The sequence below is a fragment of the Erpetoichthys calabaricus genome, chromosome 18, assembly GCF_900747795.2.
Source record: "Erpetoichthys calabaricus chromosome 18, fErpCal1.3, whole genome shotgun sequence".
Taxonomy (NCBI): domain Eukaryota; kingdom Metazoa; phylum Chordata; class Cladistia; order Polypteriformes; family Polypteridae; genus Erpetoichthys; species Erpetoichthys calabaricus.
The window spans coordinates 9,822,083-9,847,677 of NC_041411.2; the positions used below are offsets into that span (position 1 = coordinate 9,822,083).

At 34.3% G+C, this 25,595-nt stretch overlaps 1 protein-coding gene across 8 annotated transcripts in view; it reads right to left on the bottom strand.

The window, feature by feature from the left end:
• rimbp2b (RIMS binding protein 2b) overlaps positions 1-24,361 on the bottom strand; it is a 118,361-nt gene extending 94,000 nt beyond the window's left edge. For 5 of the 8 annotated variants that reach the window (XM_051921078.1, XM_051921080.1, XM_051921079.1 and 2 more), the window contains exons 1-5: positions 24,280-24,361; positions 22,118-22,237; positions 16,124-16,228; positions 9,641-9,691; positions 695-715 (exon numbers count right to left, since the gene is read on the bottom strand). In XM_051921078.1, the coding sequence (XP_051777038.1) occupies positions 695-715; positions 9,641-9,691; positions 16,124-16,225 (174 nt within the window). In that variant the 5' untranslated portion in view covers positions 16,226-16,228; positions 22,118-22,237; positions 24,280-24,361. The remainder of the gene's footprint in view (positions 1-694; positions 716-9,640; positions 9,692-16,123; positions 16,229-22,117; positions 22,238-24,279) is intronic. The other 3 variants (XM_051921081.1, XM_051921084.1, XM_051921082.1) reach the window with 2 other exon arrangements.
• Positions 24,362-25,595: the final 1,234 nt, after the last annotated feature.

Sequence of the window (25,595 nt, forward strand, 5' to 3'; positions counted from 1 at the left end):
GAGGTTCAATGCTATACTGGCCATAGTTTAATAAACTACTAAAATGGAAATTACCCATTTAGTTATTAAGGTCAAGATAAATCTATTTCCAGATAGAATCTGGCTACAAGAAGTCACTGCTTCTTGTGATATGCGAAGTAGTGGTGAATTACATGTGCAAAAAGTAAAAGCAGATTAAGTGGAAAAAACACGCCTTGTAATGATAACCATAACTACAACAATAAAAAAAGAAATCAATAACCACAATGCCAAAAAAAAGTTGCAAACTTATAGATAATTCATGTCAAAACATTTTTGAACATTCTTTAAAGAAGCTCTGAGGAAAAAAACAAAAAAACCAAAAAAAAAAAAAAAAACAGTATCAAACTGAAAAACTACTCAAAAAGCAGAGTTATTTACTAGTGAGGTTAATAGATTTAACAGGACAGGTTGCTGTTTGAGTACTACTGTACTGTATACTCCTTCAGCGAAGGTCTAAAAACGTTTTCAACATAAAGATGTAACCCTTTTGTCCAAAGTTAACATTACATTCTTGTAACTTTTAACAGCTAATGAAAGAAAAACTTCTTTTTCTAAACAATGTACAATGTCTTCCTAAAACAGTAAGAGAAAAATGATCCAATTCAAAGGTTTTCTGAGGATTTTATATTTAAATGTTAAAACTAATGACTAATAAGAAACAATTCCCAAATACCTGCATGCTGTCCAAGGTTTTCTGTACAAAAAAGGTAATGCAAAAAGTAAAATAAAATGATGACACAAGTAAATGACCAAAACAAAGAAAATGAAAACACATTTACATATGTGTACATTAAAGCGTGTTAAAATAAATATCTTACATCATACATGCACACAAACCATTGCACAACATTTAGTTAAATGTCAAATCACAATTTGTTTGGAAAAATTTAGAAATTATGCAAAGACACAAAAAGCAAATACTTAACTAGATGTTAAATATCTTCCATTAAAGAAAAGATGTGCATTACAAAAAAGGGTTTAAAACATATAGCATGCATATAACATTAGTAAAGCCTAACAGATCCTAAATATCCTTCCTTAATTTTAAACAAGACAGATATATAGATTTTTTTTTCATAAAGGCCACTATAAATAAGTTATCCTTTAAATTTTAACACAATTAACTACTTAGGTGCTTAACTGAGCATGCAATTAAGCACAGATTAAATATGTAACAACCAAACCAAAACAAAGTGATTGCAGCACCGAATGTGTGACATGATGTTCAGCAAGCCAGGGCATTTGAGGGACTAAGTATAAAAGCTGCTGACTAATAGCCATCATCACATTAACAAAAACTGTGCTTGAGGTGAAAGGTAATGATAACCTTGACTAATGATCTCATTGGCAAATGCTGATTTTGTAACAGCATGCAGTTTATAACGTTTAGACTCTTGTGAAAGCTTAGGACACAAAAAAAAAAAAAAAGAATTTGAAAAGCACCGCTACATTCTGAAATCCTGCTATTATAATAAAAATGACTACTTAATCTTAAGCAGCTAGATTTAATACAGCAGGCTCATGACACACTACTTTGCCAATTACAGAAACAAAATTTTACACCGAAAAAATAAAGACACAATAGGAAGGAGCAGAGTACTTCATCAATACTATACATACACACGCACACACTCACTTTTATTTAGTATATGTGAGGAGCAGAAATCAGGATAGACCATACCACTTTACCTCTTTTCTTTTTGGTTTATCGCATTAGGTCAGAAAATATTTTCTGATTGGCGCACACAATTAGTGTAGCAGAGAAAAAGTACCTTTATTAGCTTCAGTCATAAGTATAGAAGTTCATGTACACAACATGCAAGTTTACTTGATATATGTGACTGAAACAGAAATAAAACAAATTGATGGCTTCTAGTTTTTTTTTCTTAACACTATTTCAGCTTTTTTTGAAGCAGACACTCAATAAAATGGACAAAAAAGCAATATGACTATTTAGGTTTAAGACCTTAGTAACAGACATCAACTGTGTTTAAAAAGTAAATTCGTTTTTTTGTTAAATACTTGAAAATTGTGAATAATTTTACATTTAAAAGTCAACTATATATAACCATAAATACACACAAACACACTGTATATATACAAATATATATATATATACACACACACACACATTGAATTTCTACTTCAAACCTAACAGAATAAATGTCTGACAGTTATTAAATACACCATAAGAAAGTCTGAGAGTATTACTAAACTAGGTATGCTTTTATGTTACTTTGTGTCCAAGTCTGTACTCAAGAATACTGCATGCAATTAAATTTCTGCAGCATACTTTAAGAGCATGTATGTTATAAAAAAAAAAAATGTCACAAAATGCTCATCATTTAAAAGTAACCTTTAAAAATTAAAAGCTGTATTGAATGCACAGGAAAAAAAATGTCTGATATGCTTACACAAGTATGGTTTTAATTTGAGATACCTTCTGACTTAAATTTTTAAAGCAGTCCTCTTTTTTGGGCATGTTAACAGTTAACTTCTGCAGAGTCAAGATGGTAAACTTTTAACAAAAATCTAACCATTGAAGAAGGTAAAAGCTATCTGTGTGTATATATATCAAAGAGAGGAATAAAAACACTATTTTACTTCACCTTGTGATGTCCTATTTATAGAAGCAGAAGCTGCCATTAATTTTTGAAAAATATTTAATTTTACTTACTAGGCAGTAAGATTGATGTGTGAGAAATTGGCAAAAATGTAGATATTTTGTTCTTCTGGTTTTTATATGCATTTATTTTTACTGAGGTAGACACAGACACATTTCACATTTATTTAATGATTACTCAAAATTAATGTTACAGCAGATTAATATTACCAAATTATAGTAGTTCCTTTTCATTTATTGGGCTATTATAACCTGCATGTTTTAACACTAGAATCCAGTGCCAGACTGACATTTGCAATCAACAGGAGCTTTCCCGGTGGCCTGCTGCCTGGCACTCAGAGTAACCAGTGAAATAAACTAATGGTGAAATGATACAATTCTATTATACCGGAAAACGAGCAGGCGTTATTGCTCTGTAGTAGGCACAGATCCTTTAGGTTTAAGGTTGGAGGGTTTCTTTTCTGGTTGGATGGTTTCTTGTTTTTGTTCAAATCAAGTTTTGACTTCTTGTGCATCTTGTGCTCCGACAGTTAAACAGGAGTGCTATAATGAGAAGTGCGTACATCTGGTGCTTTTGTGATTAAAGTTATATACTGTATGAAGATTTTTTTTAAAGTTTATAGTGCTAGGGTGTTGTACCGTGTTAGCCATTATGAATATAGAGAAAAGCCAAGCAAAATGACACCTTTTATTGGCTAACTAAAAAGATTGCCTTCTTCAGGCAAGATGTAATTACAAGGGGCCCGAGTTGCCTCGAAAGCTTACATATTGCAATCTTTTTAGTTAGCCAATAAAAGGTGTCAATTTTGCTTGGCTTTTCTTTTAAGTTTATAATATACTTATGAATCATATTTGAATGTTGTATGGGTTTTGGTATTTGTTACTGTGTATTTGTTTTACTTTTGTTTAAAATTTTAATGAAGTGTAGCATATGGTCGCATTTTTAACCTTTTTTCCCCCCTCAGAGTGACTGAATACGCTACACGAAATGTTTTATTTTATTAGTAATGAAACATGTATGTAAGCGGAATGAGTTATGGTTTTAAAAGAACCTGATGTTCTTTATTTCATGGTATGTTAACGAAAATGTCTTGTTTTTACTTTAATATTTTTAAAGTGCATCTCACACGCTCTGACAGATAAACCTGAGACATATGATGAGAGAAAGTTATTGAATAGGATTGAATTTCCCCTTGAGATTAATAAAGTATCTATCAATCTACACAAAATGTTATAGTTATTTGTTTACCAAGTACATTCTTTAAAAAATGCTTAACAGAATTCTGTGGCACTGAGACATTTTTTGAGTCATTTGTCTATTGAAGAAATTCAAAATGGTCTTCTTTGACCAACACTTCAGACCATCCAGACACTGACAGCAGCTGTGAAGATTCCATACTCGCACTTGAAATTGTAATTATAATCTATGCACTGTGGATTCCACTGACAACTACTTTTTGTGACTCATTGCTTTTTGCACATTTCTTTTGATATAAATATTATAGAACTACATGGTTTATTTATTTATGAAGTGTTGTTCAACACTTTATCAGAGGCTGTCTTGAGACTAATATTTAACAGTGAAATGTATGTGTAAAAGTGGAATCATTCATAAAAAAATGTTTGCTGGTTTTTTGAGTCTGTGCCTGTACAAGAAAACTAATATATATTGTGTATATTGCATATATTGTATTGGGTTAGACTTGGGATTCCTGGCCTGAATAAGCTTTCCGGTCCAGCCTGGCTAGAATCCCTGAAGCCTACGAAAAAACTCGGAATCCCAGCCCACCTTAAATTCCTTCACACCTCTCCTCATCAGCATCTTTTGTTTTGTAAATGTGTCAATCAGCACATGTAGAGGGTAAATAATACAGTTTATCATTATTTGGAACACAGGCATTTCATGTGTGTTCCATGTCTACAAAGATCTGGGTAAGTGTAGGATGAAAGGAAATGCAAGGCAAGACACGCTGAACACATACTTAAAAGCATAAACTTTTTCCATGTTATAATAATAATGACGTGAAGTGTATAATGCGTGAAGACTTTAGTCCAAATATCAAATAAACACGTGCGCTTTTATTCAAGAATATCAAAGTAAAAAAAAAAAACTCAAAAAACCCAAGCTCAAATGTCAATCGACTAGGGGATTACGAGTTTTTTTGTAGGTTTCAAAGATTCTAGGGATAAATGGAAAGTGTATTAGTAGAAAGATTCCTGGCTTCCTTCTGGCTAAATCTCAAATGTTCTGAGAACTCATTTTTGGGTAGCATTTGGATACTCAGTGCTTTAGTTCATGTGTTGTGTGAAATTTCCACTTCAGGACTGAACAAACAAAACCGTTTCTTTGAAACATTTTATGCTGTATATTTCTCTACATAAACTGCACACTACATAATTTGATTATAATATGAATGATGTATCTCCTTCTTTAAATTGGTATACCTGTTTTGTCTGAACTACTATCAAAGCACCTAAGCATCCAAAGTAGCAGAATATTCATTTGTCATAAAAATTGAACAACATTTCAGAAACCAATCTTACTGCTAAGAAAATAAGTAGCCAGAAATTTATATGACAACAAATGCAAGGCTTCTATAAAATTGCATCATATAAGTAAAATAAATACATTTGATTTCATACATATTATATATATATATATATATATATATATATATATATATATATATATATATATATATATATATATATTTATATTTATTTATTTATTTATTATATATATACATATATTATATATACATATACATACATATACATATATATAGCTTTCTTTCCTACCTTCTTCTGTGGTTAGTACTGTTAACATTCCATAGCTCTGACCCTAAAGAATTTGCCCAGAAACTGAAGCTGATGAACCAAAAAATCAACTTTTCATCTGAAAAACAACAGAATAAATCCAGTGACCACAAGGCAATGCTTGAATTGCTGTGGCATTCATGTTTTTAAAGTTAGAGGAAAATTACATGCTCTGAACAATGGAAATCATCATCAAAACACACATTGTTCAAATAAAAGGCATTAAATTTTTAATATTACTTTCAGCTCCCACAACACTTTAAGCATGTCGCAACATGGATGGGTGATTAGATAGTTCTGCATTGTGCATGTGATTTGTAAGGGTGGCAATGTAATGCAATGGTTAGCTCTAGCTTCCTGGGTTCGAATCCACACCTGGCTTTTGTCTATGTGGAGTTTACACATACTCCCCAGGTACAGCAATTATGGGTGTGACCTGCAGTGAACTGGTACACTGTTTTTAGGCTTGGCCTTATTTATTTTTCAATACCGTCTTTTCCATCAGGTCACCCCAGTCTGCTCTCATAATGAAACATGCGGGTTTACCAAGCCTGATACAACATCACCTTGTTCAATAACCTCAAAGTGCATCTTCTTCAACTGAGAAGCCTCAGCTATAAAGGCATGCTGAAGAAGCAAAGTAGAACATCATATACCTGGCAACACATTCACTGATACCTTCAAAACAAACAGCACATTCTTCATGTTATCATTATCTTTTGAAGCATGTTCTCTGCAGAAACAGAAGCAATACCTCACACGGCAATATAAATAACCTTGTGATTTTTTGCTCCGTCAGTGGTTGACTATACACATATTTCAGCCCTCATTTATTTCAATTCAAATCATGCAGTTAGTAGGCATGGTGTTCAAGTGCTGGTACATTGATTTTGCTTGCATAAAGACACCCTGATAAAATCATTTTAGCTTGTAAAGGGAATATGAAACACTGAACCAGCTATAAAAAAAAAAAAAAAAAAAGATTTGAAAATGACAAGACAAATTTAAAAATAAGATCAGGCCTAGAACGTGCCAGAATGGGAATGCCACAGAGGGAAAATGTAGGGAGGAGTGTATATAGAATGGTCTATTTTATTGGGCAAACATTGTAAATGCTACTTGAATAACATGATTAGAATGGGGATAAATCCAAACCTCTGCTGCTGCTGTCTATGTCACAATGGTGCAACTTCTTATTGCTGTCATTTTGGAAGTCATTGAGACATCCAACCTTTGGACCCGTTTTCGGACAAGAAAAAATTCAGCTTTGTTTCTGCAGTACCAGAGACTCTTATTTTATGATGTTGATGAAATGCTGTTAGAAATGTGTCCTTTGGCTTAAAATAGTTAGGTTTGACTATAACATATATAGATAAAAATTATTGGCAAGAAACGTGCAAGATTGAAAAGTTAGATGGGTAAAAAGTCTATGGGAGGATAAAAATAAGAACAGTTCAGCTTGAGCAGAAACTTGCACAAAGAAGTAGGGCATGTGTTGGAGACCTCTCCCTTCCACCCAAACCTACACATACCCACTTCCATGCAGATGACAATGTTAATATATAACTTTATAAAATGATCAGAAAAGGAAGTTTGTATGTCATTGGTAATAGTAAGCAAAGTAGTATAGTAAACTACCACATTTAAACTAAGAAAATCAAAGATGATGTGGAGCTCTGTAAAAGGAATTCACTGACCATTTCTTACCCCAGTACGTTAGAATATCGGAGAAGAGAAGCCTGTCTAGATTTAGTATTCAGTTAACAGGCTTTAACAGTCATAATACACTAGTTATTTTAACAGAGTTTTCAGTATATACAGTAAAAATATATATATTTAGCAAGATATGTTTTTAAATGAATGTGTCAATACTTTAATGCAACAATCTGGGATGAAAGTTAGGTATAAACTTATTTAAGAGAAGGGAGAGAGATTAAAAAATATTTGTTCATTATAAAACCTGTAAGCATTAAAACAAATTAAAACAAGCTGTAAAAAAGAAAAGCAAACACGATAAGTAACTAACCACAGAATACAAAAAAGTTGAGCATAAGAGGTTCTTATTTTTTTGTTACTATAATAGAACTTTCAAGTTTATGTGATACGAATTAAGCACAGAAAAGAATAATTAAATTCTCTGCAAAAATAATCACAGTTTTTAATTGATCATAACTTATCAGACCCGTGGAGATTTCTAAATCCATACTTAAGAGAATATTCCTTGTTCTCACTAGTACATCACTGTTAGTCCAGAAATGATTACTTCTTCATCGATAATTTTTTGTCCACGATCAAATCTTGCAAGTACGACATAACTGTTACTTCTGACCATGACCCTCTGATTATGGAGCTCAAATCACTCAACTCACAGCTGGAGTCTTAACCCCCTGTTATTAGCTGCCAAAAAATGTACAGAATTTATATTCAATTAAAATGATTCTTTTTTAGAGACAAATGCATCATCAAAGGTTTCTGAAGGAATACTCTGGGGAAACTCTGAAGGCATTTTTAAGAGGGCATATTATAGCAGGTTGAATGATGACTGTCTGACAGATTCTTTCATATCTCTCCCACAAAAATAAATCGGAAACCAAGAACGCCTCAAAGTTAATCACTGAAATGACCAGATCCTGATGGCTAACCTGTTGAATGCTACATAAAATTTAATTTAAGTTGGCTCCCCTTTTATTACCATTATCATGACATTTGGTTCATAAGCACATATGGTAGTCAGAGTCCTCCTCCCCACAACCTTCAAGTAAGTGAGTGTATATTAGCCCAACTATATCTAGCTGGTAGCTCTCCCCCTCAGCCACCAACTCCAGCTCCTTTCCTTCATGAGAGGTGACATTCCACATCCTAAGAGTCAGTTTGTGTGTCTGGGTTCCAGTCTGCCAAGGCCTCTGCCTTTGATTGCTGCCCATGTCACATTGCACACAGTCCCTATTCATCCTTCAGGGGGTGGTCCAACAGGAGGGAAGGCACACATTACATTTTGGGCAGTACCCAACTGGGCCCTATGGCATATCACAAACATCTTAAATAAAAAAGTGAAAGGTTACTATAATCATCCCTAAGTCTAGATGGCATAATGTGTATTGTAAGAAGATTCATGAAAGCAATTACTAAAGACAAGGGTAAAAACTATGAGCCAAGTACCACTGTTTAAATGAACCACCATTGTGCACTTCTATATTAATAATCTGAACTTCAAAATTATTTTAGCATGGTGTGTCATCATAGACCAGTGATCACAGTACAGAAGTAGTAGGTCAATACAGTGTGCAGGTGGATGCATAACTTGCTTAAAGACAGAAAGCTTTGGTCTAACTGGGGTTGTTCAGGGATCAGTACTGGTTCTACCTACTTTATCTACCTTTTCTTGATAAAAAATACTAACAAGTTTGTCAAATTTGCCAATAACACTAATGTAGTTGGAATGCCTAACACTTTGCAGTTAGAAAAATCACTACATATGGATCTCAATAAATGTTAGTCAGATATGTGGCAGATGAAATTTAATGTAAATGTATAAATTAGAAGAAACTTTCATATAATTACACAATGGGAGTGAAATCTTAGTGTATGAGAAGAACTTGTGTGCTCCATAACCAGCTTGTATACAGAAACAATAATAAGATAGCTAATTCATGGTATTCAGGGAACAGAGACAGAAATTAGAAAAGGAGAGAACATGTAACAATTCCATACATGTAAAATACACACCGTTATATCAGATATACACGGTCCAAATATTAATCATAGCCAAGGTCAATTGTGGTATTTTAATAAAAAAAACAAATGCATAGTGTATATTATTGAACTATCAAAGTGGGTTTTTGATTCAATGCCTGTTGAAAGAACATAGTTGCTGGACTGCATATTCTCCATACACATATGGACAAATTAAAAACAAAGAACAACAAAAGTGTTTTCAATAGATCAGAAACCCAGACTCAATTTATATAGACAAAGATAAAAGGATCACATTCTCAAAATCTATGAAAAAGTCTAAATGGAAAAGAAAATATACCTCACATGGAAGAAGAACACTAAAAGCATAAATACGAGAACTCTGAAGCACCCAAAAATATTTAATAGAAAATGCACATTGCTTCGTTCCAGTCTTAAATTAGTGCCTCTTTAACTCCAAACAAGTAGACAGTGTTTTAGACTTACCTCTAGAAGATGCACTGCACCTTCATGTTCCTTTTTAGCTTCAACCTGAGCCTTCACATGGATATGTTCGGGGTGGGGGGGGGGGGGATTGAAACAACAGAAAGCACTGAATAAGAAACCCCGCATTACAGGTGCCTTGTTTCCTTGTTTTTAAATTGATTTCTAAAAACAAATCAACTTAATATGCAAACAAAATCTTCCATTCAAATACATACAGTATGCTATCAAGTCCAGTCTAACATAATTACTTAACATTAGTTGCTTAAAGAATATTGAAGAGACATATTAGGATAACAAAAAAATTCTATTAAAATTACAAAAACAACAGATTCAGCCTTTTCGTTGGTATTTAGGACACTAACAGAAAGACACAAAGGCTGGAAAATATACATCTACTTAAATTTAAAGCACAAGTGTATAAAAAAAAAACTACAGTAAAACTGTATTTTGCCTGCTTGACAAACAGAAAATAAGCAATTAAATATACTGCCGGAAAAACGATGCTTAATAAAGAAAAAAAAAAGTATGAGCCTCACAGCGGGAACACAGTCAGTAGCAATTTATATAAAGTCACCCAACGTTAAAAAAGTATTAAGATCAGGGAGTACACTGCCATAATGTAAAACTAACGCACTTAAATTTTAACAGGGGCACATACTGCAGCTTGCAACAACTATACTTAGCCCTTGATGAAGCAATTTGTGTTCCATACCAGTTCAGTGTGTAAATAAGGTGATTCTCTTCCATTAAAAGGATATTTGTACTTTGTATGTACCAAGTACAGTAGGAAAAGTGACAAACAAATGGTTCTGAGGCTACAGATCTGCTCTGGTATCTGTAAGGTTGCCAGTTCAAATTCCTGTTGCTGCCAGAAGGGTTCCTACCCCCTTGGGCCATCGTTCTCCTGAAAATTGCCCCAGAGGCACTATACAATGACTGACGCTGGTCTCTGACCTCCAAAGGGTCATGTGAAAAAAACAATTTCTCCTCAGGGATTAATACAGTGTATCAAATCAAAATCAAATAAGCTCTCTATGCAGAAAATCGTGTTTTACAATGTCTGTAGTAAAAGCTAAAACTACTCTTCAGTCTGGCACTATATATTTGGAAGATATTTTTCTACTTTTCCCCCACTCATAAACCATTTATATTTGCTAAAACTGCAAGAGATTCACATAAAGATGTTTATCATTTTCATCAAACCATTGTAACTTGATTTTAATGAACAGTAAACCTTTCCGATTCAGCCATCCCATTTCCATTTGTTTCAACAAATGGATGAACATTTTACTTCATAATTACTACTAGCTACATTTGTGTCACTGCCTATCATTTCCTCAAGTCTCAAATCTGATTGCATTTTTGTCTGATATCGTCCACTACTCCAGAATATTTTATGAATACAAGTTTGAAAAAGAAAAAAAAAGACTAAACAATGCAGACATTTTTTGTGTTACACAAAGGCTTTCCTTCATATTTTCTGAACATTACCATCATCTTTTAATTTGTAGATGCTGAGTGAAGCACGTCTGTAAAAACAGCTTGAAATGATCAGATATATACTTCAACTGAGATGCTAGGGAATCTGACTTCTATAACCTAACAGGCAACATAAAAGCTAAAAACGACAGAAAAAAAAGCAAATTTCAACATAGTTCAATTTATCTTTTAAAAACACATGAGGAGTACGTACCAACAAGCAGTACTCAGGCACAGACATTATCATAAAACATTCTGAATCATATTATTGCAAATCATAACAAACCCATAATGGTAGCAAACACAATATTTAACAGGATGTCAAAGGAAAACAAAACCAACTGAAAGGCTAAAAAGTCTGTAATCATAGTCTGTATAACATCATGTCATATTAGTAATATTGCTATCATCTTAGCAGACATTGCAGGACCAGGCAGATATGGTGCAGCACAGCCATAATTGTATATAATCAGATTGAGTAAAAAAGAAATACTGCTTTGTAAGGAAATTGATTGTTAATACTGCTCCATTCCCAAGGAACTAAGCAAAAATGTTACTGGGCGCTCATGTACTGAAGCATGCTTTTCTTTTGCAGAAATCATATGGCATACAAAAAGCTGCATACAGTATGCAGAGAGTATGCTGTCAAAAGCAAAGGATGGTGCTCTGTTTAGGCAACAGAGTTCTACATTTGAGCAATGTTAGTTAAATTGTTCAGATTTTACTTTTAGTAAAGAACTCTTGTGCTATGGGATTATGTTATAAATTTATTGAATAAAGATCTATATACTCAGGACCTAAAAAAGCATTAATGCTAAGAAGAGGACAGGCTGTATATAAAGGATTTATATTGAAATTTAATATCACAGAAATGTTTTGAAGAACACTAGTAATGGAAACTTGGGAAACTATGAAGCTCACATCAGCAAATGTAAACAGTACATTATTTGTAATAAAAAATTAAATCATCACCGATGACATCAATTATCTTACAGTACTCACTAGCAGCAGTCTGTGACATGGAGAGGTTTAATTGGGCCAGTTCAAACCAAAGCACACCTCCTTGTTGTGTTTAGACATGGCTTTAATGTCAAAAGACCTTGAAATATTAGAAATGACTTTACAATAATAATGGACATCTATGAGCAAAAGTCAAATTCTTAAATTTCCATATGCCTCTTCAGTAACACAATTTATAATAATGGCATTTTTAATCAGAAAGGACATTGATGAAATTTCTCACTGTTTATTGGACAAACAAGTAATTTAAAAGAAGGTCAAGAGAAATTGTAATTACAGGTTAATATACCATCTTTTGGACCTTAGTACTGGTACCAAAATAGTTTATAAGAAAATAGCTGATAACTATCCCTAGACCCGTGTCATAGCTGCTTCATTCATCCAGCCTGCAAACATATGCACCTCCCTTCCACACTGTAGGAATTTGATGATTTATAATCAATAAGACACCCATCCAAGGGCACCATAATAACATAGGATTTTAAGAATTAATAATCAGTAAGACACACATCCAGGAAGGAAACAAAGTGGGATTTGAAAAAAGTTTTAACTTGGTCAATGATGAGTTTTGCCACTGACAATACCAGTAATTAATCAAATTCTGTCTCGTTCCTACTCATATTTACCTTAACTTCCTCTTTTTGTAGGAGGCGGGACTGCGGCCATTAGATTTACGAAAAGGTATTTGAAGCACAATCATTTGTAAGAAACAGAATAATATAATTTATAACACAAGGATTATAGAGAAGTAAGATAAATGCATACAGGTATATATATATTGACATACAAGACTGAATGCAGACAGACTAGACAGACACACATATAACATATAGGCTGGCTGTTAACTGGTTATTCAGAGTTCTACTTTATTTTACCACAGATAAATAGTTTTACAATATCCGATGTTGTGTGGAGTTGTTGCTATAGGTTCAAGTGGAAGATTCTTCATGTGTTGGAATATACTCTTTTTTACTTGCTACATGATACATGTCAGCGGTGTTCTGCTGCTTGCTCAGCTTGCCTTCCATTTATTTTTTGCCAGTTCACAGGAAAAAGGTATTACTTATTCTGACCCAAGAATTCAGGTGCTTAAGTTCCTTTCTTGAAGAAATGGCTTCTCCGCCTCATCAGACTATTGGCAAACAGCTTTGGCTTGACAAAATGGGCCTCAGCTTCAGGTTCAAAAAGAAAAGAGTTTGTCGGAATTGGCTCTCTGAGGAAGAACTGCTTATTACTTCTTAGGTTTCAAAAGGTCATTTTATAAATTTCCCTCTCTCTGACAGAGTCCCAGAAAGGGTGCCCTAAAAAAATCTCTGTACTACTCTTAACTTGTAATTCTCTTTTTCTCTTTGTTTCTTCTCACTACTTTGATTAATGGGGTGCATGTGGTTTTAAAGCAAGTTTGAACCTTCTCCTGACTGGATGAAATGCATTCCATTTATAAAATTAGTGTGTTCTAATAGGCAAGTTCTTCTGTCCATATTTGTTGTCATTCCATGAATTAGAGGTCTCTGTCCATTTTTGCCCATTTCACACCTTCTTGCTCAAGAGGTCTGTAGTGGGGCCTCTGGAGAGATGTTGGTGCAACTATGATTGACATCTTTGTTATCAGATGAAGTATAGGCAGATCCTGGTACAAGCTGAAGTTTAGTCACTTAGTTTGGAATGCAAGTGGGGAGAAGCATAGCTAGATCCTGGATCAATGTTAAATCTGACTTCTTAGCATGCCTGGTGTGCCACAGAAGCCTAGCAGAATGAGCAAAGCCCACTTTGTTCTGCAGCGACAGACCTTGCAAATCATTACAAGCTGCTTGATCACTATAATTTATACAGATTTTTTAAGACTGGGGGACCCTTGGTGAATTGAGCTAGATGTATAACCTGTAAACAATCGGGGGGGGGCGGGGGGGTATTGGTAGTTCTAATCACACAAACATCTGAATGCGAGGTGCTTGAAAACTCATTTACTTCCAGTACCATACTGTTTTAAAAATTAGTTTTTTCAGTCCCAGTATATCGCACACAATCCTGCCCTTCTTCAGACTTTCAATCTGTTGATCAAACCTGCATCTTAGTCTTCTTAATGACTGAGCCCCTCACTAATAATGTTTGTCTCTTTCTGTAGACTGGTCTTGAAATGACAACTGATGCTCCTTACTACTACCTATTACCTCAGAGTTATCAGAGCCATCATCTAGATCCACAAGAGCGTGAAAATATTTGAAACCCCACAATCTCTAGTACTGATGCCTCAGAACAATGTGCACCTTCCTTGGGCTTATAAATGTAATCCATCCATTTCCACGTCTCAGATCTACAGTCTCTTCCCACCCAAGTTTGGGGATGCACACTATCTCCTGAAAGACACCTGGACAAGTTCTTCCAATTTCTTACTACAACACAGGATAGTCACATCCTCTGAGTTCAGCAACCCTTCACTCTAGGTAATGGATCAGCTGGCATTTCTTACAGATGCAGAATACCAGTGAGCAGCTGCCCTTCAGCAAAGCCAGCTTCAAGAAGCCTAACATCAAACATTACTTGCATGGTATTGGCTTCATGCTTAAAATTTGTTCAGATGGCAATTAAGCCATTTTAAAATTATATATAAATTATGAGTTTAATAAACTAAAGGACCGGCTTAATACTAACTGGGCCTCACTAATTCTCTGTATCGACTATTAAAGATGCTCTCACATCTCGATACTTTTTCTTCTTCTACTGACTCACTTTAAGATGGCTGCTGAATGTGTTTTTCTCTTACTAGACTTGCTCCTAAGCCACTTCCTTTCTAACTCAACTCAATTTAAATATCAATACTATTACTGCTTAAACAACCTTGCTTTTTTAAAAGTGCTCGTTACCCATGCCTTTCTCATTCCTTATTTTGGAAACTTACTCAGTTAATTTACTTTTTACAGATACAAAGCTGACAATTTATTTATTTACTGTTCTAGTGCTGAGTGGAACTATAACTGCCCTCCCCTCTACCACTGACCTGTTGCCAAGCTGCTCTGTGCATGCTACTGCCACTTGTTTGCCCAAACAACATGCACTTGGACTCCTGTGTAGTCCTTTCAAAAGGATAAAAGTCATAAAAAGTCAAACAACATGCAGAGCATGGTTAATATTTCAGTGATATGACATGACAAAACGAATAGCATATTCGTATAGCATACAAATAGCATATTTTATTTCATTAATGTAAGCAGTCACTGAGGAATGTTGAGAGGTACACTCCTCCTTATGTGGTGTCAATGAAGGCATTTAGAAATAAAACGAAAAAAAACTGGCAGATTAGGCCTAAATTTAAGTATCTTTCATTAACAATTGGGGGACAATAATTATTAGAATACATTCATTTAAAGGATGAATTGTATTCAAGAATGATGCTGCACACTTCCATGATACCGTGGTCACATTTCAGGACCAGGCACTGCCTGGGTGGAGTTTCCATGTTCTTACACATGAGTTTTCATCTTCCATCTAAACCACATGCATTTTAGACTATACTCTGAAATGACACTGTATAAATGAGCATGGGAGTGCCCTCTAATTGGCTGGTACCTCATACAGGACTGGCTCCTGAAAGGAGTTTTGAGCAGCCAGTAATAGGCACCAGCCTTCTACCACCCAGAATTGGATTAAACAGGTTAGAAATTGGACGGACTGAAAACTTACCTTATATGCCTTGGGTTTCTTAGGTGCCAGAAGACAACCTGCTCCATGAGGCACAGACATTTTTCCAGCTAAAAGAAGGCTGACAAGAGGGTATACTATATGCAACTGAAACACCAATCGTGATGGAACAATGATATTGATGTTGTAGGTTTGTTGTTTTATGTCTAATCCAGACCAATTTCCTCTGCAAATACCACATAGGATGACAAAGTTTCTACACAATACTATATTTTTTAACTGGTAATTAAAATTTGAATACATAACATTTAGGCACACAACTGATTAGATGAAATGTTACTTTACCTTCTGCAGAAGGTTAATCTCTTGCTGTTTTGCATTAAGTACTGCCAGTGCTTGCTCATGCTCCAACTCCAGGTGTTGGCGCCTTTCAGCAGCCTCTCGCATATGCTGCAATGATAATTGGAAAGTGATTACTGAACTTTTTTTTTTTTAATAAAGAAAAAAATCAAATTTGGTTACAGTAAGATATAACCGCTCACAAGCAGCAGTTAAGAAACAATTTCTCTGTTGCAACTGTCTAATATAACAGTGCTACAATACTTTAAATCAATGTAATATATCTGGTGATTCTAGCTAATCTTAAATTGGTTCCAAGGTCTAAGTTTAGTAAGTACAATTCATAAATCCTTACTCTTATGCAGTTAAGTTAGAGATCAAGGTCACAAAGGCCAGAGCTTATCCTATGAGCACTGGGAGCAAATAAGGGTCTAGAATCTTGTAAAAAGATGTCTCTTTTATTAAGCCAAAAAAGTCAAGGGCGGAGGAACTTTTGGTATCAGACCCAAGATCCCTTTAGGCTAGCCAATGGATCAAAATACAAATAGTAGAAACAAGAACTGTGGGAAACAGTAAAGGACACAAAGAGAATAAAAATGGAATGGCTACATTACAACACGCGCACTACTCCTCCAGCTACACAGACTTCTCTCATAATAATCTCAAACATAGTTCTAGCCACCAGTAACCATAACATGAAACAAACACAGGAATAGACCAGAACTGCCCTCCACGCAAATTACTTAAAAAACACAGCTGCCCACCACTTCTCCTCACTAGCAGGAAATGTTTTAAAACAAGTTATTGTGGTAAAGGAAGCTGAAAAGACAAACAACATTCCAAATACATAAATATTAAAATGATCCCAATATAAGCTTGGTCAAGAGAGGGCATAACTATTTTGTTGCACATGGTCCCTAATGGTCAAACAAAACTAAGCAGCAAAGGGATCACCTGAAAAATCCCAGTAAACAAAGTACAAAACTAACTAAGGGAGTCCACCTGAGGAATCAATGTCAATTAACTAAACTGAACAGGACAAAACTGAAAACAGAACATTAGTCAAACCATTTTAATCATAAGTCATAATGAACAAAAAGGGAAAGAGAACATTACAAGTGTTAGAAACACAGGGCCCTTATAAAACATCAGTGGCCTGGAAATTATTGAGGACTTCTGCTGCTTTGCTGGGTCATCAATAGTCAATTTCCCAAATATGAGAAAGATTTAACCATGCAGGGTAAAGAAGAAATTACTTTTATTAACTGGACTCACAGCTATTCTTGACTGAAGCCCTGAGAAAGATTAACTAGTTGGCCTTCAAAGAATAAATTGAGAAATTTTTGAGTTTATTAAAAAGCCATCAAATTCTCTGCGTAATCAAGAGAACACATTAGGCCTTAGATGGGATTAGTCACAATAAGATCAGTGAATCCTGTGGCATCTTTACTTTTTTACCTGAAGATTTAAAGTCTGGAAAAAACCCACTTTTCAAAAACTGTATACACAGTCCCTTTTTTACATTCTCATTGATGCTAATGAGATGCGTATTGCTTTTTCAATTCTTATCATCTACATCTATTTATTTAGAAGTGAGGGCTTGTGAATTGGTACTCCAAATTTGATCATTTTTTGTTTATTCTTAACCTTCGTTAGGTATTTGTAGGTCTTGCAGTTTCAGAATGAGACTTTCTGGAGTAAGGACACATGGCTGATTATCCCAAGGAAATGTAAGAAACCTAAGATGTTCATCTGCACATTTGGGAGGAAAATACAACAGAAAAAGGGAAAGGTTTATAAAAAAAAAAAACACACACACACAAGAGGTCCCAGAGCGCTATGCTAGCACACAACCATCAGCCATCTAGGGTTATGTGTTCTATTCCAAGATGATATTACTGACGGTTTTCTTTTCTTTATATTGGAGCAGAGTTAGGTTAAAAGAACTAAGTTCTCTTATTTGTACATGAACACTGAAGATGTGCTAAGTGGTGAATTTTAAACTGAAACTTCCCCTGCTGTTTGAAGCAAAATCAGAACTGCTGCAGAAAGTGAGTTGGGGGGCTTCTTCTCTCCAGAACAGAGGTGCAAATGCATTATAAAAAGTGGCTCTTCCACATGATGCTGGTCACAGGTATGAGGTGGTCTGGCTTTTGTCTGTATATCTATCTATTTAAAGTATTCATATCCTATGTAATAGCTAATTTTATACTCTACAGTATACAAGAATAAAATTTAGTATTCAGCCAACAAGCATTACTGGGTTTCTCCTGATAACCACAAGGTATTTTGCACACCGTGCTTAATCCTTATTTAATGTACTACAAGAAAATCATTCCAAATAAAATCCCAAGATGTTTCCCATTAAAAATAAAATTACACAGTGTAAACTGCAAAATACTGATTATAAGAGGAATATGGAACAGATAAATATCCAAAGGACAAAATAATTGCACTTGAACAAAGAATATGTAGAACAATAAAGCCACATTTAGAGAACCAACAATAGAAACATAGTAAAGAGATTTTTTATAAATCTTGATTTATAATAATTTATAGTACTTAACAGTAGACTTACATAGAGATAGACTTATCAGAGCAGAAGCTGGAGCGTTAAAAGACCTTAAATGTTTCACACTCTGAAATTGGTTAAAAGGTACAAACAAGCATTCTGTCATGTCAGCACTGACAGCTTTATAAATTCATAGGAAAAAATTATAGATAATTTTGTCAAGATGACAGTGAACTTAAAATAAAGCATAATGAGATTTGTGTGTTTGGTCCAAGTCTTGCAACTACATTTTTAGCTTATTGTTATTGTTTTAGCATATTGAGAAACACAGTATGCTAAACATGGTGCGATGAAAGACGTGACTACATATATTAAAATGACATGGTAAAATCATGAAGGAATGGGTCTTGATGTCATTATTACTATGAAGATATGAATTGTTACTGTAAATTACACTATAATTAGTGCTGTATTTGATGTTTCTTCCAAATATGTTGCATTTGCTCTGTTATTGTTTGTCCTAGAAAATACAGTTCAAGTGGGGCAAGGCTGAGACATCATGATGTAACATTCACCCAAACTGGATAATATTTTGCAGGGGTATGAACCCATCTTTCTTGTTACCTTAGATTAAACATCCTATCAATTTGCATAGCAAGCCAATATATTTCTCAGTATTTTGGGCTGTCATTTTGCTGATGCAAATAGAAATGTCCTAAATGTTTTGAAGGGTTAAATAAATTTATCAGAATTACGACGTAGGAAGTAACTCACTTTTTGATTCACCTTCCCTTGGATAAATCCCTTTTCTAATTCATAGCATATATTAATAAATACTGTGACATTCATTTGAAGGTGGCGTTTCTTTAGTTAAGGGTGCACCTAGAATTACTTGCACGTTTCAGATGAACAATTTTCTTGATGGTTAGGCTTGATGGATTTCATCTTACATCTAGCAGGTGTCCCTTTTTTCCAGTAGCTTTTGTCATAGTAAAAAAAAACAAATCTGATAAATGCTGAGTGACAAAATTCTGTTACAATTCAAAGTTGTATTTTTTGGAATTTTATGGACAATCTCATCCTTGCTGGGTGCATCAGCAGAACCTGTTCATGTCTGTTGGTCAATATCATAGGCACCAAAATGCAGTCTTGAGAGTGAGGTATTGTAGTGGGCTCCACAGCCATTGGCATACCTGGTTCTCACATTAGTCTCAGTAGAACCAGTAAAAAGGACTTCTAAAGCAATATCCTCCAGTGAGGGAAAAAAATGTGAATACTACATTTAAAAATATTTTTGTTATTAGCTATATGTGTGTGTTGGCACCATGACAATTTCAAAGTAAATCTGAAATTTCAGAATAGTAAATGCTGTTCATAAAATTGCAGCAATGGGTATGAAACACTTAAGCTGTTTTTGCAAATTATGATTGGAGGTTGTCTAAGTATTTCATGCAATAGCACAATTATATTGCAGGTTTTCTAGAATTCTGGAAACCCTGCAATACTCTCAAATGAACTGGTGTGTATTGCTCCCTTTAGGTAGAATGCCATTTGACCCAGTTCTTTCTGATTTGCTTTACATGTGTTAAGGCACTTCATTGAAGCTGTATTCCAGGCTGGACTTTTATCATCATAATCTGGGTTTAATAAAAGTACAACCAAGCAAAACAAATCATTAGTTACAGGGAGGAGAACACCAAGCATCCATCAGAGTCCAATTAAAAGGTTACAGAAAAGGTTTCATCATCATCTGTACATTACTAACAATCTCATTTATGTTCACAACCTTGTGATCAATAACAGGGAACTCTTATGCATCCTGCTGACCAGACGCCCTTCCAATAAATAAATAGGATCAACAACTATAATACTGACAAGGAGAGAAGTCCTCTATAAACCCAGACACACTTTTAAGATACAATGTGTAATAGTCTCTGAATCCTGTCTTCTAAAATAAAGAGAGCTATATTAATTTTCTTTCAAAGGACTTGTGTGTGTGTGTGTGTGTGGGTGTGTGTGTGTGTGTACTTTAAATTTTAAATGCTGAATTGAAATATGCAAGCTTATGATTACTATGTATTATGCTTGTGTTTATGTATACATGTGAGCTGCTTCTGATGAAAACAGTAAGAAAACATACTTGTCTGTCTCATATCATCAATCTGTGGAAATGTGTTTTTGTATTCACATGGTTTAATTTAAGGCTTCTTAGTGAAGTGACAACTTCAACACCTTACTACTTAAACATATTTATCTATAGTATAAGGCTTTATAATTTAGCATCCACTAAATTCCAATTGTTTCTTTTTTTAACCAAGTGAATGATGTACTGAATGTTCTCAAGATTTAATTTCTTCTTCTTACTTAAATGGAACATTAAATATATGGAGAAAGACTTCAGTTTTTAAGAAGTAGAACATTTCTTATGGGTAGCAGCATGTTACAGGAAATTGATTTTGGTCTCTGGCAGACCCTGGTACTCAATCTTATTTGTTACCTGATTACTTCTAGTTTCAAATATTGAATCAGCTTTTTGGCTGGTAATTGCTTTTTTCCAGGAACTCTGCATGCAATGTTATCAGTTTGTTTCACCAACATATTAGTTATGAAGTTCTGTTAGGCTTATCTCCAAAAATCACTTGCTTCTCTGAAACATGTATGGGAGCTAAGGCTTGCTATTTTTAGACTCTTACTAGACAATATCTTGATTTCTGGAATATTTTGGTCCACATTATCTATTCAAGGTGTACTTCTGAGTGATATAACTTATCTTACACGGCAACAATCCTGCACAAATATATAAACAAAATAGATCATTGTTAAAAATATTCAAAGCACTAGTAATTTACCTACATTGTGTCCTTATAAGGCCTCATCAACTGTACTTTACGGTTCGTGGAGGTTTAAGATTTTTGTTTAGTCCTATGAGATGTAATCTATAGGCACTAAACTATGAAAAATATGATAAGCTTTTCAATGAGGTTTGTGATCAAGTCACTTGTACCACAAGGTCTCAACAGAATATAAATATAAAATTCTGCTAGATGCCAAGAAAATTTTACACATACTGTCTATTTTATATATTAGTTCATAAGGTCTTTGGTATTGTTCCTGACCTTAACTTATTTTAGACATCTTGGTATGTGGCATAAAAAATAACTGCAAAATGATGGCAGATATTTATTACTTAATATCCTGCTGTTATACCAGCAGAAATTATTAATATGTAGAGATTCTAACAGACATGATACCAGTATTTACACTGTACTTTACCATTTCATTATTAATTTAGTTATTCATTTTAACATTCACATGTAACAACTATACACAAACGCAGAAAACACACACCACCACACTTATACTACATTCTATTCAGTTTTCAACTGCATACAGTACCTACAAAAAGATCTGTGTTTAATTTGTTCTTAGGTAGTACAAGATATAATACTTATAAAATATGCAGGTTTAGGATTTGACCTTTTTGTTACCTTTAGGACCTGTTCTAGATTCTCCAGTTTGATTTGGAGCTTGTTCTCCTTCAGGGCCAAATCTCGTTCTTGAGACAAAATGTGATCAGATTCCCTTAGAAAGTCATATTCTTATTTTACCTGGGAGGGTTAAAAAAACATTTCAAGTTTAAACCCAGGCTTTAGATAATCTGAATAATAAAAACACACATACACTAAAAAACTTTATAAATAACTTGCTTTTACATTAAATAATAAATGTTATACCAATTAAAGTCTAAACCATGTGTTCATATTTCAAAATATACTGTAAGAAAGCCATTTACAATTTTATCAAACAAGGAGCAGACCAACTAAAGAAACACCCAAATTTCAGTATTAATTTAACACAACATTCTTTAACATTATTATAGTATTCAACTTTACAGTCATAAAAGGCAGGAGCCTATTCTGGCTGTTGTATTTGCACAGCAGAAACAAATCAGTCCTGGACAGAATGCAAACGTCCACCATAGTAGTCACTAAAGTAGACAGCCATAATCAGCCAATTTATAACTGACAGCACACCTAAAACACACTAACAATTTTTTTTTTTTAACCCCTGATAGAGAAAACAACATTGAAATTTCAGCCAAACCCACGTTCTAATTGTAAGGTGAATCTATTTAAAAAAAGCTTAAGTCTGAAAATCACCATTCAGTAAATACCGAACTTTATTTTTATTTTTAAATGTACAGTATGTTCTGTATTCTTTGTAAAACACTTGCTGAATTCATTGCTAAATTACAGTTGGAGAAAAAATGTAAATATATTTTTGTCTCTCGTAAACTCAGGGAGGCAATAGAATATAAAATCTTGCTTTATAAAAAAAAAATAAGAATCTAGGCACGAACATAATTCATTGCAAAGTTTATTATATTGGTTTCCTACAGAACCAAAGCTTACATTAAATAATTGTTCTTGCCTAAAATTTTGCAATGTTCTAATTCCCTCAAGGGACAAAGTTTAATAGGAAAAACTGATCACATTTAATGATGTGGAGCAGAAAGATGTTTGTAACCATCTAAGTAGGGCTCATTTTATTTATTTATTTTTTTAACAAAACCGTCTTTTCTGATAGAGCATGCAGGATCCTTAGCTAGAATTACTTTAAATTATAATGACAATGATAAGCGAAATCATTCTGACTAGTGTCAACTGGAATCTTAGTTAGAATTAATTGCAAGACAGTTATGGAAAGAGAAATCACAGTTACGTTCTATAACAGATTCAACAAGAACCACTACTAATTGTACCTCCCAGAGATAAGCAATATTCTGTCAACTATGTTACATTAACAATTCTATTAAAGGAGATGAAACATACAGTCTTTGCTACCTTCTGTTCAGTACTATTTATCAGCATATTCTGTGAGAGAGACAGATTGGTTATATGACAGCTTGCATTTCTGCCTTTGACAGACTGCTTCTAAAGTTGGAATGCGTTACTGTATATGATGTGTGGTCTCCCAGTGTTCAGTATGTTACAGAAGAAGTATGAGTGAAGGGTCAGTAAGGTGCAACAATTGTCTCCATTGTTTCCATTACATTTCAAAAATTGTCTCCATTACATCTGTAATTTTTGTGTACAATATAGGTGAAATTCGCTATGAATGGTCAAGCTTACCGCTTTTAAAAGCTGCTGTATAGCTAGGGTGTGATTATTTTCTAATTCTAAAAAGAGGGCCTGAATTTGGATAGACATGTGAAATTTCATGAGGCTTGTATTTGGCTTTTCATATGTGAGTAAACTAATAAAATGGATATATTAGGGCCATTTCCTAAACATGTTTACATATTCATCCATCCATTATCCAACCCGCTGTAACCTAACTACAGGGTCACGGGGGTCTGCTGGAGCCAATCCCAGCCAACACAGGGCGCAAGGCAGGAACAAACCCTGGGCAGGGTGCCAGCCCACCGCAGGGCACACGTACACACACCAAGCACACACCAGGGACAATTTAGAATCACCAATGCACCTAACCTGCATGTCTTTGGACTGTGGGAGGAAACCGGAGTACCCGGAGGAAACCCACACAGACATTATGAAAATATTTGGAAATAGAGCATCTACAATGATGAATCTAAATTTAACAGCATTTTACACTCCAAAATTCAGTACACCTGTATTACATTTTTTACCTTGTCATGCTGTGGATTCCTCTGGATAAAGTTAACCATTTCAAGATTTTCATGGTTTTGTTCCAGCAAAACATACTGAGCTGCAACATACCATTGCAACTAAACAAAAAACAAACAAAAAAAAAAATTAAAATGCCACATTTTAATATCCAAGTAAAGGCAACACTTTTTTGTTTAAATTTATCCCATTCCATTTGCGTATACTGTATTGTTGTATTTTATATAAAGGCACATTTGTAACTCAAACTAAACATCCATAATTTTTTTTACAGACATTCTACATTACTTCATATATATATAATAATAATAATAATAATAAATAAATAAATAAATAAATAAAAATTTCCAGCACCATGATGGAGTGGTCAGCTGACCTCTGCCAGGTAGAACCAGGAATTAGAATTTTTGTCAATTTAAAAAATATTTAGGACATATTGCTAAGTAGATGTGGAATATTTGTCTTATCAATTTTTCTCTTCCGTCCACGTCCAGGGAGATTAGCTACAGTGCCATGTGTTGTGAACTTCTTGATTATGTTGTGCAGTGGACAAAGGAACATGAAGATCTCTGGAGATGGACTTGTAGTCTTGAGATTGTTGATATTTTTCCACAATTTTTGCTGTCAAGTCCTCAGACAATTCTCTGCTCTTCTTTCTGTTCTCCATGCTTAGTGTGGCACACTCAAGACACACAACAGAAAGGTTGAATCAACTTCTCTCCATTTTAACTGGCTTCAAGTGTGATTGCTATATTGCCAGCACCTGTTTCTTGCCACAGGTGAGTTCAAACGAGCATCATATGCTTGAAATAAAACGATTTACCCACAATTTTGAAAAGGTGCCAATAATTTTGTCCGGCCCATTTTTGGAGTTGTGTGTGACATGATGTCAGATTTGGCTTTTCTTCTCTGTTTTTTTGTGTTGTTCCAATGCACATAAAGGAAATAAACGTGTATATACAAAAACATTTGTAAGCACAATAATTTTCTGGGAGAAATGGTGCATTTTCTGGGAAAATTCCAGGGGTGCCGATAATTTCGGCCATGACTGTATATTGCTTTTTAATTTCGTAAAATTTGTTAAAGATACTGGCATAGCTTGTCAGTGTAAAGTACAGATAACCATTTACAAGCAACAATTCCTAGAATATGTCTAAGTATGCCATAAGAATGCAGCAGGGACATAAACATTGCACAGTATTATGCCAAATAATGCATCTCTTAATACAGATAACAACATTGGCCAGCTACTCCGGTTGGATTTACACTTGCTATGGAAGCAATCACAGTGCCAGTAAAGTATTAAGGGCTTATAATT